This window comes from Carcharhinus amblyrhynchos, chromosome 25, assembly GCF_965287045.1.
Source record: "Carcharhinus amblyrhynchos chromosome 25, sCarAmb.v2.hapA, whole genome shotgun sequence".
Lineage (NCBI taxonomy): Eukaryota > Metazoa > Chordata > Chondrichthyes > Carcharhiniformes > Carcharhinidae > Carcharhinus > Carcharhinus amblyrhynchos.
In genome coordinates, this window is record NC_137348.1 from 6,157,705 (window position 1) to 6,174,296 (window position 16,592).

Below are 16,592 nucleotides of genomic sequence, written 5' to 3' on the forward strand. Positions count from 1 at the left end.
TTCAGAGAGTACATGTTGGATATACTGTGATGGGACTGCGCCTTTAAGAAATGTATTTTACTTGTGTCCCTTTGCAGGACTGTGTCGGCACCGTGTTGTCTGCAGCCAGTGTCCTCTACTGAACCAATATAGTGGATATCATGATGCTTTTGATCTGGCCTAATGCAGTGTCCTGGGGTTTAATGGACCTTTGGGGATTGCTGAGTGGAACGCGATTTGGGCACGATTGACAGGTCAGGTGACGCTTTTTTTTCAGAGCATTCCAAGTTTAGAACATATAGAACATCAAACACTACAGCACAAACACGCCCTTCGGCCCACAAGTTGCGCCGATCGCATCCATACTTACCAGGCCATAGAACTATTTGTAACTCCCAATCCCATTAAATCCCATATACTCATCCAGAAGTCTTTTAAAAGAGCCCAGCGAGTTCGCCTCTAACACCACCGATGGCAGCTGATTCCACTCACTCACCACCCTCTGAGTGAAAAACTTACCCCCGACATCTCCTCTGTACTTGCTTCCCAGCACCTTAAACCTGTGTCCTCTCGTAGCGACCATTTCAGCCCTGGGAAATAGCCTCCGAGAATCCACCCTATCTATTCCTCTCAACATTTTATAAACCTCTATCAGGTCGCCTCTCAACCTTCGTCTCTCCAGGGAGAAGAGACCTAGCTCCCTCAACCTATCTTCATAAGGCATGCCTCCCAATCCAGGCGACATCCTTGTAAATCTCCTCTGCACCCTCTCAATAGCTTCCACATCCTTCCTGTAGTGAGGCGAGTTATAGTTTTGCTTCTCGGTTGCTACTAGAAGCTGGTGGAAGAAGGCAGTGTCTCTGTTTCTCTCTCTCTCTAACTCCAGAGGCTTATTGAAAACTCCCTGGACTGGGAAGCCTCAGAAAATTGATCCAAAGGACTAAATCGCAGCAGGGGTTAAAAAGCTGAAGATTTAGCATCACGTGAGCATACTTGCTTTTATGCCAAGCCTGAAGAAGGGTGTATGTCTGCGGGATGATGTTTAACTTGGAACAACAGAGATAGCTAGCTGTTAGGAGTTCACAGAAGAATCATAGAAATCCTAAGAGGAAAAACGCTGGAAAATCTCAGCAGGTCTGGCAGCATCTGTAAGGAGATGCTCTCCTTACTCTGTTTACAGATGCTGCCAGACCTGCTGAGATTTTCCAGCATTTTCTCTTTTGGTTTCAGATTCCAGCATCCACAGTAATTTGCTTTTAACCATAGATGTGCAGAAGGAGGCCATTTGGCCTATCGAGTCTGCACTCAACAATCCTACTCAGGCCCTATCCCCATAATCCCATATATTTACCCCTCTAATCCCTCTAACCTATGTATCCTGGGACACTAAGGAGCAATTTAGCATGGCCAATACGTCTAACCAGCACATCTTTGGACTGTGGGAGGAAGCCAGTGTTATACTGCGCCGTGTTTAAATCTTGCAATTAGTAAAAGTTACGCTCATTCTTTTTGTGATATTTTAACTGTGTTCTTAAATAAGTTTTGGTTGATAAAGGATATATATTCACCCACTGGCGGGTGAAACTAGAACTAGGGGGCATGGCCTCAAAATAAGGGGGAGCAGATTTAGGACTGTGTAGAGGAGGAACTTCTTCACCCAAAGGGTTGTGAATCTGTAGAATTCCCTGCCCAGTGAAGGCTACCTCATTGAATGTTTTTAAGGCAAGGATAGATAAATTTTTGAACAGTAAAGGAATTAAGGATTATGGTGAGCGGGCGGGTAAGTGGAGCTGAGTCCACAAAAATATCAGCCGTGATCTCATTGAATGGCGGAGCAGGCTCGAGGGGCCAGATAAGAACATAAGAACATAAGAAATAGGAGCAGGAATAGGCCATCTAGCCCTTTGAGCCTGCCCCGCCATTCAATAAGATCATGGCTGATCTGAAGTGGATCAGTTCCACTTTCCCGCTTTCTCCCCATAACCCTTAATTCCCTTGTCTATCAGAAACCTATCTACCCGTGACTTAAATATATTCAGCAAGGTAGCCTCCACCACTTCAACGGGCAGAGAATTCCAGAGATTCACCACCCTTTGAGTGAAGAAGTTCCTCCTCAACTCTGATCTAAACTGCCCTCCCTCCTTACCTTGAGGCTGTGCCCTCTAGTCTTGCTATCCTTTCTGAGCAGGAAGAATCTCTCTACCTCTACCCTATACATCCTCTTCATTATCTTATACAGATGGCATATTCCTGCTCCTAGTTCTTATGTTCTTATAAAAGCTCCCTAGTGGGTCACTTGAATCGTACCTGGAGTGAAACACGCTATGTTCACCTTATTACTAAAAGCAAATGGAGGCAAACTTCATAAAAAGCCTTGGAGTTTCTGGCCATGAAACATAGTGAAATAAAGACTTACTTGCTTTCCGTCTGCTCCTGGAAGACCCAATAACCCTCGTGGGCCTATGAAGCCCTGCAGAAAGAGGAGAGAAGTGCCATCAGTAGATCTTGTAGAACCTCAGGGATGTCAATGCGTTATGTGGCTCCATCGATGCAGCGAGCTGGTGTAAGTGATGAATAAAGCCTTGAGGCAAGTGTATATGCCCATGGACTGCATGGTGCTGGCTTCCACGATGTAGTCCAAGGGCACATACCCTCACACCAGGGATCAAGCTGATTCAGCCACACGCGGTCGCTAGAACAAAGGCAAGGTGAAATGCTGACCCTGGGTCCCGCGGGGGAAAGGGGAGCAAGAGCTTGGTTAAGAATCAGAGACACCGTCGCACATCCGTGACATTGCTACTTCAGGTCAAATAATCAACCGCGGAGCAAGAAGGCCATCATTGTCATCCTTCTCTCAGGTTGAAGCCATCTGGGTCACTCTCCCCCCAACACAAACAGAATATCACATACACTGAACCTCCACGTGCATTAGAACAAAGACAAAGTTATCTTCGAACTGATCTTTCCTTCATTGTAATTCCAGCTTGTGTTCATAAAAATAATCTCCACATCTCGATAAATATTCATCTCTTTCACTCCACAATGCTGCTCTGGCGATGGAAGCTAATGACGATGGATTTGGGGCTTTTTAAATTTAAAATAAAAGGAGATTTAATAAAGGATGTTTTAAAATTATGGAGTGATGAGGTGGGGGAGACTGAGTGACCTGATCGTACAACCCCCAAAGTGCAGAAGGAGGCCATTCAGCCCATCGAGCCCTCACCTACAACAATTCCACCCAGGCCCAATCCACCTAATCCCCCTGATACGAGGATCAACTTAGCATTGGCCAATGAATCTAACCAGCACATCCAAGGGAGGAAACCAGAGCACCCGGAGGAAACCCACGCAGATACAGGGAGAATGTGCAAACTCCACACAGACAGTCACCCGAGGTGAGAATCGAAACTGGGTCCCTGGCACTGTGAGGCAGCAGTGCTAACCATAGTGCCACCATGCCATCCGCACCAGACCCACAGCAATGCGGTTGACTCTGAAATGGATGGCAGTGAGGGGATAGGCAATCAATGCTAGGCTCACCCACGGCCCATAAATTAATTTTAAAAAATCTTGACTCCATGATGCCCCACTGAGCCAAGGGGCAGAGGTAGGCCCTCCAATTTACTTCTGCTAATAGAGGAACTGAACCTCAGCTTAGACACACATTCTAACCAAGAGTTAATCAGTCTCTGGTGTCCAGGGATCAGAGATCTAGAACAAAGGTCTATTGATTGAAGGGGAAGCTGGATAAACATGAGGGAGAAAGGAATGGAAGGTTCTGCTGGTTGGGTTGGATGAAGACAGGGGGAGGAGGCTCACGTGGAGAATAAACACCAGCATGGAACATTTGAATTGAATAATCTATTTCTGAGGTGTCACTACTATGTAAGTTAGGAGAAAGAGCAGGAGAAACTTCCCTTTCCTTCACATCCAAGGGTGTTGGGGTTGTGGAATGCATCAGTAGAATTAGCTACTGAGGAGGCATTGGCCTAGTGGTGTTATTACTAGATTACTAATCCAGAAACTCAACTAAGGTTCCGGGAACCTGGGTTCAAATCCTGTCACGGCAAATTTGATAAAATTGAAGCAATAAAAAAATTTGGAATTTAGAATCTACTGATGACCATGAAACTATTGTTGGAAAAACCCATCTGAGTCACTAATGTCCTTTAGGGAAGGAAATCTGCCGTCCTTACCCAGTCTGGCCTACATGTGAATCCAGAGCCACAGCCAATGTGGTTGACTCTCAACTGCCCTCTTAGGGTAACTAGGGATGGGCAATAAATGCTGGCCCAGCCAGTGAAGCCCATGTCCCACGAATGAATAACAAAAAACAACTTCACTCAAAATAGACGTGAAGTGGATATGATACATCTGCGATATCCATTGTCGGTGCAAAACCAATGTTGGAAAAGGGGCTGCGGGGAAAGTGGGGACCCGGGTTCAAATCCCACCCCACAGATGCTGGAATTTGAATTCAATAAAAAAAATCTGGAGTTGAGATGACTGTGGAAGCATTATCGATTGTCGGAAAAACCCATCAGGTTCACTAATGTCCTTTAGGGTAGGAAATCTGCCATCCTTACCTGGTCTGGCCTACATGTGACTCCAGAGTCACAGCAGTGTGATTGGCTCTCAACTGCCCTCCGAAATGTCCGAGTGAGACACTCATTTGTGTCAATCGCTACAAACTCTCAACAAAGAAATATAACCGGACGGCCTCCCTAATGGCATTGTGGGTCAACCCACAGCACGTGGACTGCAGCGATTCAAGAGGCAGCTCATCACCACCTTCTCAAGGGCAACGAGGGATGGGCTGACCAGCCATCGATGCCCACGTCCCATGAGAGAATAAAAAAAAACAGATTTTTCTCAACTGATAACCCACTCCGAAATGGGCAGGTGAAATTGACCCATGTGTCAACATTTAATAGTTTGGAAAGTTGAAGGAATGGAGAATGGAGGAATTGGAAGCGAGACAGGAAGGCATCTGTTGGGCTACAGAGTTGATCAAGTCATATCTATGCAAAGTTAAGCAATCATCTAGTCACAATGTCCCTTTATCCTAACACTTAAAAACAGCCTTAACATTTCCCTAAGCAATAGCATCACCAACCAGCATGGCAATAAACATTCTGTTCAATAAGAGCCCCAAAGATAGGGGAGTCTAAAACTAGAGGGCGTAGGTTTAAGGTGAGACGGGAGAGATATAGAAGTGTCCGGATGGGTAATTATTTCATACAGAGGGTGGTGAGTGTCTGGAATGAGCTGCCAGAGGTAGTAGTAGAGGGGAGTACAATTTTGTCTTTTAAAAAACATTTAGATAGTTATATGGGTACGATGGCTATAGAGGGTTATGGGCCAAATGTGGGCAATTGGGATTAGTTTATGGGTTTTAAAAAAAAGAGCAGCATGGACAAGTTGGGCCGAAGGGCCTGTTTCCATGCTGTAAACCTCTATATTGGGGTTGCACAGTGGTTAGGGCTGCTGCCCCCCCAGCGCCAGGGACCCGGGTTCAATTCCAGCTTCGGGTGACTGTGTGGAGTTTGCACATCTCTCCCCGTGTCTGCATGGGTTTCCTCCGGGAGCTCCAGATTCCTCGCACACATCCAAAGATGTGCGGGTTAGCTGAACTGGCCATGCTAAATTGCCCCTTAGTGTCAGGGGGATTAGTTAGGGTAAATGCATGGGGTTATGGAGATAGGGTGGGATTGCGGTCAGTGCAGACTCGAATGGCCTCCTTCTGCACTGTGGGGATTCTATGTTCGCCTATCCAAACTAGCATTATCTTGCACCATCCATCTCAATAAGTCAACAATCGCCCACAGTTCATTCCAAGAAGCCCGGCCCTCAAAATGCAAATCAATCTCGAAATGGTGTCTGACAGGAGGTGCAGGATTGTAATCTCGCCTGCCCACCTGACTATGCCAACAATTCGTTTCCCAAGTAACCCAACGCAGCTCTCCACAACTGCTAACTAACCTCGGAGGAACTCCATTTAGATAGCAGTGTCCCGTGTGAAAACAGGAATTCAGAACAGAGGAAATAACTGGCATCGGCAAACTAACAAACAATCACGAATGGATTCAGAATTGGAAATATTCTGAGAGTTTGCATGTACAGTGAGTCATATTCTTTAACCTGCATACATCGCTGCCTGCAGTCAAATGGTTTTGCATTGCTTCCTGTTCCTGCATCACCAATTGTCAAAACTGAACCCAAATTAAGTTGCCAAATTTCTAGATTCAACCCTACCATGGACATGGAACAAACCATTGCAAGTCATAAGTAGGGAGGCGATGGCCCAGGGGTATTATCGCTAGATTATTAATCCAGAAACTCAGCTAATGTTCTGGGGACCCGGGTTCGAATCCCACCATGGCAGATGGCGGAATTTGGATTCAATAAAAAAAATCTGGAATTAAGAATCTACTGATGACCATCAAACCATTGTCAAAAAACTCATCTGGTTCACTAATGTCCGTTAGAGAAGGAAGTCTGCCGTCCTTACCCAGTCTGGTCTGCACGTGGTTCCAGAGCTACAGCAATGTGGTTGACTCTCAACTGCCCTCCAAGGGCAACTAGGGATGGGCAATAAATCCTGGCCAACCAGCGACGCCCATGTCCCATGAATGAATTAAAAAACTCTTTGTAGAACCTGATCTTTCTCTACACCCTAGCTATGACTGTAACACTACATTCTACACTTTCCTTCTCCCCTATGTACTCTATGAATGGTATGTTTTGGCTGTATAGCGCACAAGAAACAATACTTTTCACTATATCTCAATACATGTGACTGCAATAAATCAAATCAAAAGATACTTACAAGAGCAGGAAAATCAACATCTTGCCCAGAATTAATTTTTGGAGCAATGGGAATGGGTGCGATTCCCGTTTCTGGACTCACTCCTGATCTTACGACTTTACCTCACTTAAATTGGGTGAGATGAGGCCTAAGATCTCCCCCAGAGCATGTTAATGCCTGACCAGTAAACCATACCACAGGGTGACACGGTGGCACAGTCATTAGAACTACTGCCTCACAGCACCAGAGACTCCGGTTCAATTCCAGCTTCAGGTCACGTCTGTGTGGAGTATGCACATTCCCCCTGTGTCTGCGTGGGTTTCCTCCGACACTTCAAAGATGTGCGGGTTAGGTTGATTGGCCATGCTAAATGAATGTCAGGGGGGTTAGCTGGGTAAATACGAGAGGTTATGGGAATAGGGCCTGGGTGGGATTGTGGTCGGTGCAGGCTTGATGGGCCGAATGGCCTCCTTCTGCACTGCAGGGATTCAATGATTATATCCCATGATTCGCATATTTTAACTGAACTGTCTCTAAACCCTAGCTATGACTGTAACACTACATTCTGCACCCTCTCCTTTCCTTCTCTATGAACAGTGTGTTTTGTCCATATGATGTGCAAGAAACAATACTTTTCACTATCCCAATATACGTGACAATAATAAATAGTCGTGGGGCTATTCTACAGCCAACAGCAGCAGATGGCTGGAAAGGGGTCTAACCTTGACAAGAGGAAGCATTCCTTTACAAAAGAGCTATTACTGCGACAGCAGCTCAGCAATGCACGCAGGTTAAAGAATATAATTCATTGTACAATATACAATATGTGGGGGTGGCACGGTGGCACAGTGGTTAACACTGCTGCCTCACAGCGCCAGGGACCTGGGTTCGATTCCCGACTTGTGAAGTCTGCACATTCTCCCTGTGTCTGCATGGGTTTCCTCCGGGTGCTCCGGTTTCCTCCCACAGTCCAAAAGATGTGCTGGTTAGATACATTGGCCGTGCTAAATTTTCCCTCGGTGTACCCGAACGGGCGCTGGAGTGTGGCGACTGGGGGATTTTCAAGTAACTTCATTGCAGTGTTAACGTAAGCCTACTTGTCACACCATTAAATAAACTTTACTTTCGTACATGCAAAGTTTCGAAATATTTCCAACTCTGAATCCGCGAATAATTCCTGGTTTATCAGCTGTGAAATTGTGATATGACCGGTCATAATTTTTGGATTAGATTAACCATCCTTTGACAGTCAAAGCTGCTTCTTCAGAGAGTAATCACTTGGCATGGTATTGGATGAGATAAGCCGATTTATATTAAGCGTTTGAATGGAAGGTGTGTCAGTTACTGACAGCAATGAAAAGCTAAACACTTATAACAACCGGTCCTTGTTACAAATTTGGAAAATAAGCCTTTCTGAATAGATTGGTGTATTAAGCCAACAAGTGGGTACATTTCTCAGGAAAACAAATTTCCAGTTAGAACAGTTAGCAATAAGAGTGTCCTTCTGTGACAGTGTACGAATGAAGCAGTGGCATGATGGGAAAAATGGTCAAGTAGTATTTCAGCGCGTCAAAATACATTGAGCTTAAATTTTAAAGTTTTTAAAGCTTATTTATTAGTCACAAGTAGGCCTATATTAACACTGCTTTTAGGCCCCATATCTAAGGAAGGATGCGCTGGCCTTGGAAAGGGTGCAGAGGAGGTTCACAAGAATGATCCCTGGAATGAAGAGCTTGTCGTATGAGGAATGGTTGAGGACTCTGGGTCTGTACTCGAAGGATGGGGGGGGAATCTTATTGAAACTTACAGGATACTGTGAGGCCCTGGATAGAGTGGACGTGGAGAGGATGTCTCCACTAGTAGGAAAAACTAGAACCAGAGGGCACAACCTCAGGCTAAAGGGACGCTCCTTTAAAACAGAAACAAGGAGAAATTTCTTCAGCCAGAGAGTGGAGAATCTGTGGAACTCTTTGCCACAGAGGAGGCCGGGTCACTGAGTGTCTTTAAGACAGAGATAGATGGGTTCCTGATTAATAAGGAGATCAGGGGTTATGGGGAAAAGACAGAAGACTGGGGATGAGAAAAATATCAGCCATGATTGAATGGCGGAGCAGGCTCGATGGGCCGAGTGGCCTAATTCTGCTCCTATGTCTTATGGTCTTATGCAATGAAGTTACTGTGAAAATCCCTTAGTCGCCACACTCCCGTGCCTGCTCGGGTACACCGAGGGAGAATTTAGCATGGTCAATGCACCCTAACCAGCACGCCTTTTAGACTGTGGGAGGAAACCGGAGCACCCGGACGAAACCCATGCAGACAGGGGGAGAATGTGCAGACTCCACACAGACAGTGACCCAAGGCTGGGAACCCGGGTCCTGGGGGCTGTGAGGCAGCAGTGCTAACCACTGTGCCACCGGGAATGGAACCCGGACCCCTGGGGCTGTGAGGCAGCAGTGCTAACCACTGTGCCACCGGGAACGGAACCCAGATCCCTGGGGCTGTGAGGCAGCAGTGCTAACCACTGTGCCACTGAGAATCGAACCCAGGTCCTGGGGGCTGTGAGGCAGCAGTGCTAACCACTGTGCCACTGAGAATCGAACCCAGGTCCTGGGGGCTGTGAGGCAGCAGTGCTAACCACTGTGCCATCGGGAATCGAACCCGGGTCCTGGGGGGTTGTGAGGCAGCAGTGCTAACTACTGTGCCACCAAGAATCGAACCCAGATCCCGGGAGGTTGTGAGGCAGCAGTGCTAACCACTGTGCCACTGGGAATCGAACCCAGGTCCCAGGGACTGTGAGGCAGCAGTGCTAACCACTGTGCCACTGGGAATCGAACCCAGGTCCCAGGGACTGTGAGGCAGCAGTGCTAACCACTGTGCCACCGGGAATCGAACCCAGGTCCCAGGGACTGTGAGGCAGCAGTGCTAACCACTGTGCCACCGGGAATGGAACCCAGGTCCTGGGGGCTGTGAGGCAGCAGTGCTAATCACTGTGCCATCAGGAATCGAACCCGGGTCCTGGGGGGTTGTGAGGCAGCAGTGCTAACCACTGTGCCACCGGGAATCGAACCCGGGTCCCAGGGACTGTGAGGCAGCAGTGCTAACCACTGTGCCACTGGGGATCGAACCCAGGTCCCAGGGACTGTGAGGCAGCAGTGCTAACCACTGTACCATTGGGAATGGAACCTGGGTGCTGGGGACTGTGAGGCAGCAGTGCTAACCACTGCGCTGCGTTTTAATTTATAGTCAATTCAATTCTGATCCTCCTGCCCTGCCCACCCCCACCCCGGGGAACAATGCGCTCCATTCTTCAGGAGAGGGAGAAGGAAGGTGCTCCATCCCCGAGCCCTTTTCTGATTCTACTGTTAGAAAAAGAGAGAGTGAGCAGACTGGGGCAGGCTGCTCTTTCATGTACTCCACTCTGATTCAAAGCTCCATCTCAGCACGAACCTCTTGGCAGTGGAAGGGATATCGGGAACCTGCCAACTGCGTTGCAGAATGCAGATGAGAACCCACGTCCCAAAATACTTTGCCTAAATAACAGTAACAATTACACATCAAAGTAATTCACTGACAATGGAGTTTTTTTGGGGACATTCCCTGGGGAAATATGATAGGCCCATTGTAAATGTAACACTTTCTTTCCCCTATTCACTCCAATAACCCGGTGTGTCAGAGTATAATAGAGTGAATCACTGTATATTTTTAAATGATGGGAAGACACTAATAGCTTTGAAGGGGTGAATGAACTCCTGGTACCGGAAGGACGTGGAGGCTTTGGAGAGAGTGCAAAGAAGGTTCACCAGGATGTTGCCCGGTCTTCAGGGTGTGCGGAGAGGTTGAGTAAACTAGGATTGCTTTCATTGGAAACGCGAGGCTGAGGGGAGATCTGATGGAGGGCTATGTGAGATGGCACGGTGGCACAATGGTCAGCACTGCCGCCTCACAGCACCAGGGACCCGGGTTCGATTCCCGGCTTGGGTCTACGTCAGTGTGGAGTTTGCACATTCTCCCCGTGTCTGCGTGGGTTTCCTCCGGGTGCTCCAGTTTCCACCCACAGTCCAAAGATGTGCAGGTTAGGTGGACTGGCCGTGCTAAATTGCCCCTTAATGTTGGGGGGACTAGCTAGGGGTAAATGCATGGGTGGGATTGTGGTCGGTGCAGACTCGATGGGCCGAATGGTCTCCTTCTGCACTGTAGGGATTCTATGTGGATAGTCAGAAGTTTTTTTTCCCTTAGGGTAGAAGTGCCAATTACAAGGGGACACAGATTCAAGGTGAGAGGGTGAAAGTTTAGGGGAGAGGTGTGGGGGAGGTTTTCACACAGAGGGTGATGGGTGCCTGGAACGCGCTGCCGGAGGAGGTGGTGGAAGCAGGCACATTAGCAACATTTAAGAGGCATCTGGATGGGTACACGAATAGGGAGGGAATAGAATTGTAGAATCCCTGCAGTAGAGAAGGAGGCCACTCAGCCCATCGAGACTGCTCCGACAACAAGCTCTATTCCCGAAACCCCACATATAGTTACCCTGCTAGTTCCTTTAACATACACATCCCGGGACAATAAGGGGCAATTTAGCATGGCCAATCGACCTAACCTACACATCTTTGGACCGTGGGAGGAAACCGGAGCACTCAGAGGAAACCCACGCAGGCATGGGGAGAATGTGCAGACTTCACACAGGCAGTGACCCGAGCCAGGAATTGGACCCGGGTCCCTAGTGCTGTGAGGCAGCAGCGCTAACCACTGTGCCACCGGGAATCGAACCCGGGTCCCGGGGGGCTGTGAGGCAGCAGTGCTCACCGCTGCGCCACCGTACTGCCTGATGTGGACCGAATCAGGCCAGAAGGTTTATTTTACTTTGGTTAGAACATCAGGAGCAGCACGGGCTGTTTTGGTGCCGTAATTCTCTTTGTTTTTGTCTATCTTGAGCAAGTACTTCCAGCCACAGAAGACAATCCTTTCAGACTAACAACATGGCGAGGAAACTCTGCTTTGCAATTCAATCCCGAGACTCTCAATAAACTTTGGAATTCTCAGATTTGTCTGAGTCAAGAAGAAATAAATGCCAAAGGCTTAATGCTCACTCTGCAATGATTTGTCACATTTTCTTGTTCTTCTCTCCGCCCCCCACACCGGAAGACCTCAATTCAAACCAAACCCCGGTAATGAAAGATGAAAACTGTTTAACTGGCAGTGAGGGGAAGGCCGCCTGTGAAATTATTTAATGACAAAAGCCCAACAAAACATTTATGGAACATTTATTAAGCAGACCCAATGGTATTCTCGCCCTTCTCTGAAAACTGCCATCGAGTATTTAGTTTATCCTGTCCCCTGCTCACATCTCTCCAAAGATCAACTCTCACTCGTTTCAAATTTCCGGATCACACTGTACTTTATTTTTTCAATCCACGAAAACGTTCATCCTTTTCAGATTAACAACATCTGAAAGCAAGTCTCAAGCCGCACAACCCTGAATGAAGAATTTGCAACATATTAAAAAGAAAGCCCCGATTATCCCTCGCTTGATTCATTGTCAATGGGTATCAATGGAAGAGATCTGTTTGTAGTTAATATCAGCGATATGTCTGTCTCAGCGATACATGCTCCATTTCTCCTGGCAGGAGTAGGGGGCTGGAGTTCTGTTCCTGCTAAAGTGGAGGGATCAAGCCTTAATCCACTGTGTAACCCAACCCAAGAGAAGCTATCCGTGCAGGATATGAACACTGGACGTGCTGGTAGCACTGTCGACACTTTCAGATTCTGGAGTTAAGTTGCGTTTGGGGTAATATTGTCCCAGGCTTTTGCAGGAAAATCATAAAACCCGGTTTAATGGATAGGAAATTTCCCTTAAACTGCTAAATCACCATTCTTGGTCAGTAGAGTAAGAAGTCTTACAACACCAGGTTAAAGTCCAACAAGGTTTATTTGGAGCGCTGCTCCTTCATCAGGTGAATGGAGGGGTAGGTTTCACATATACAGACAGAGACTCACTTGCAAGATAATGGTTGGAATGCGAGTCTTTACAGGTTTTCAAGTCTTAAAAGGTACAGACAGTGCGAGTGGAGACACGGATAATCATGGGTTAAAGAAGATTGTCTCAATTCTAAATAAGCTTGTTGGACTTTAACCTGATGTAGTGAGACTTCTTATTGTGCCCATCCCAGTCCAACGCCGGCATCTCCACATCTTGGTCAGCAAGACGGGGGACAGTGTGGTCTACTAAAACGTCCACAAATACAATCGATGTGCTAAATCGGGGAAGTGGAAAGCCTAACGAAATGGAACCTTCCACTGTTTGATTCAACCAGAATCAATGGTAAGGAAACACTTTACCCTGGCAAAACCTGCAATTCAAATCTCAGATCTCCAAACTGAGAGACTATCACTGTAAATCTTGTTTCCATTTGTGTTAAAGAGTAGTCAACTTTCAAGAAGGTTTACTCTGGAGCTGCGGGTTAAAAGGTGGTTAGAGAGTCACATTTACAAACCTATTGGAAATCGACAACCAAAGTACATGAAAAGAGTGATAGCTTGAGTGACGATGAGTTGAGTCATGAGCTAAATGTGTCCACCTGTATGTGTCACCAGTATGACAGTGGCTATTTCTACACAGAATAATTCATTTTGTACACATCATTTTAAAATCTCGACGCCACCTATTTTCTTCCTTAGGTGAAAATAGCAAAAATTCCTCAATGATAGTGCAATCACTTCATCCCAATTCTGTTCCCGCACCGAGTGGTGTACTAAGACAGCCTTTCATCTGTTTCCATAGTTAATAATTCCTGGAAAGGGTTGCTATTCTGTCACCAGGGGCTTATATTCGAAAGGGGCCCACTCCTCAATAAGTGCGGCTAACCAGGAGTCCCTCCCGCTCTTACCACCAGCTATTGGCGTGTTTGGAAGGATTCTAACACTCAACCTGTTCAGACGCGTTACGAATGCACCTTTCTTGGCCATCAAGTTCTAAGGTGGGACTCGAACCTGGAGCTTCTGGCTCAGAGGCAGGGACGCTAACCCACTGCACCACAAGACCTCCAATCACTTAAACGTAGACTTTATTACAGTGTCTGAAGTAAAGTTTAAAGTTTATTTATTAGGCACAAGTAGGCTTACATTAACACTGCAATGAAGTTGCTGTGAAAATCCCCGAGTCGCCACACTCTGGCGCCTGTTCCGGTCAATGAGGGAGAAATTAGCACGGCCAATGCACCCTAACCAGCACGACTGTCGGACAGTGGAAGGAAACTGGAACACCTGGAGGAAACCCATGCTGACACGGGGACAACGTGCAGACTCTGCACAGTCAGTGACCCAAGCGGGGAATCGAACCCGGGTCCCTGATGCTGTGAGGAAGCAGCGCTAACCACTGTGTCACCATGTCTCCTGTATGCCTACAATTAATGCACCACTAAGACTGGAGGCAACTGGGTTTTAAATATTCTAAGCTGAAAAAGACTTTAATTTGTTTGGACAATTATATTTTCTTCTCCAGAACCTTCTCTCCTTCTGGAGGTGTTGATTGATGTTAGGATAAGGTTACGTTATTGATGTGAAAGGGACTTCTCTTTAAGTGTGAACCTCGAATAGAAATTCTCAGACTATCTTAGGCACCCTTGTCTTTAGCCACACACTGGGCCAGCAGAGAGCATTCTGCAGCGGAGCACTGGCCGTTTCCACTTCTCTGCAAATTGGCCATAGTTTTAAAATAAAAGGGCTCGCTCAGTTAAGACGGAGACGAGGAGAATTTTGTGCTCTCAGAGGGTGGGGACTCTCTGGAATTCTCTTCCTCAAAAGGCAATGGAAGCAGAGTCTTTGAACATTTATAAGGCAGAGCAAGATAGATTCTCGATTAGCGAGGGAGGTGAAAGGTTTTTGGGGGTGGGTGGGAATGTGGGTTTGGGGTTACAATCAGATCAGCCATGACCTCATTGAACGGAGGAGCAAGTTGGAGGGGCTGAATGGCCTACTCCTGCTCCTTGTTCGTGTGTTCACGAAGTAATAACTTGCAGCTCCAGCTGAAATCAACCTTATAGCAAAGATTGTGGATCAAAGCTGGGACTTTTCATGCAAAGAGTTTACTGCGACATCAGAAGATGCATTTATTGCCTTGTTTTCCCCAGCTAAAGAGGAAGGTCAAAAAAGCAATGTTAAAAGAATCTTTTTTACTGACGTACGATAAAAACAGGAAGAGGAGGATTACCAACAGAGTGGGGTCTTCTTAATTCCAAACACTGAATTCATTCCTCAGGGCTGTTGACCAGGTGAAACTCACAAGCAACAACATCCCATCAAGACAATAGATTTGATTTATTATTGTCACATGTATTAACATACAGTGAAAAGTGTTGTTTCTTGTGCACTGTACAGACAAAGCATACCGTTCATAGAGAAGGAAAGGTGAGAGTGCAGAATGTAGTATTATAGTCATGGCGAGGGTGCAGAGAAAGATCAACTTAATGCAAGGTAAATCCATTCAAAAGTCTGACAGCAGCAGGGAAGAAGCTGTTCTTGAGTCGGCTGGTACATGACCTCAGACTTTTGTATCTTTCTCTCGAAGGAAGAAGGTGGAAGAGAGAATGTCTGGGGTGCGTGGGGTCCTTAACTAAGCTGGCTACTTTTCCAAGGCAGTCAGAAGTGTAGACAGAGTTAATGGATGGGAGGCTTGTTTGCGTGATGGACTGGGCTTGGTTATGACCCTTGGAAGTTTTTTGCAGTCTTGGGCAGAGCAGGAGCCCATACCAAGCTGTGGTACAACTGGAAAGAATGCTTTCTATGGTGCATCTGTAAAAGTTGGTGAGAGTCGTAGCTGACATACCAAATTTCCTTAGTCTTCTGAGAAAGTGGAGACGTTGATGGGGCTTTCTTAACTATAGCATTGGTGTGGAGGGAGCGGGGCAGGTTGTTACTGATCTGGACACCTAAAAAACTTGAAGTTCTTGGCCATTTCCACTTTGTCCCCATCGATGTAGACGTGGGCATGCCATCCATTATGCCTCCTGAAGTCGATGACTATCTCTTTCATCTTGTTGACGTTGAGGGAGAGATTATTGTCATCGCACCAGTTCACCAGATTCTCTCTCATTCCTGTACTCTGTCTCGTCATTGTTTGAGATCTGACCCACCACGGTGGAGTCATCAGCAAATTTGAAAATCAAATTGGAGAGGAATTTGGCTGCACAGTCATAGGTGTATGAGGAGTGAAGTAAGGAGTCGAGGACACAGCCTTGTGCGGCACCGGTGTTCAGGACGATCATGGACATTTGGATGCTGTGAGGTCCAATGCCTATAACAAAACTCCCAACTACTTTCCTCTACTCTTGCGTAATATTTTGGGTAAGCCATGTTCCCAAAGCTTCCTTTAGTTCTGACTGGAAAATCCCTGGAAGTGTATATACTTCAAATGAACCAATTATCAATGAGCAATGATGGAAGAACAGGGTGGGACTGTGGTGGTTGGACAGTTCCTGACCTATGAAGAATAACAATGAGTCTGCAATGGGGAGATGATGGCGCGGTGGTAATGTCACTGGATTTGTGATCCAGAAACCCAAGCTAATGTTCTGGGGACAGGGGTTCAAATCCCTCCACGGCAGCTGATAAATAAAAATCTGGAATATAAAGCTAGCTTCAGTAACAGCGACCACAAACCTCAACTGTTGTAAAAACCCATCTTGTTCACCAATGCTCCTTTAGTGAAGGAAATCTGCCGACTTTGCCTGGTTTGGCCTACATGTGACTCCGGACCCACACCTGGCCTACATGCAACTCCAGACCACACCTGGCCTACATGAGACTCCAGACC

The 16,592-nt window shown here is 46.7% G+C and overlaps 1 protein-coding gene across 1 annotated transcript in view; it reads right to left on the reverse strand.

Annotated features, from left to right (window-relative positions):
* Positions 1 to 16,592, reverse strand: part of col27a1b (collagen, type XXVII, alpha 1b) — a 576,392-nt gene that overhangs the window by 373,351 nt on the left and 186,449 nt on the right. The window contains exon 11 of the mRNA XM_080211775.1: positions 2,396 to 2,449. Within this exon, the coding sequence (XP_080067901.1) occupies positions 2,396 to 2,449 (54 nt within the window). The remainder of the gene's footprint in view (positions 1 to 2,395; positions 2,450 to 16,592) is intronic.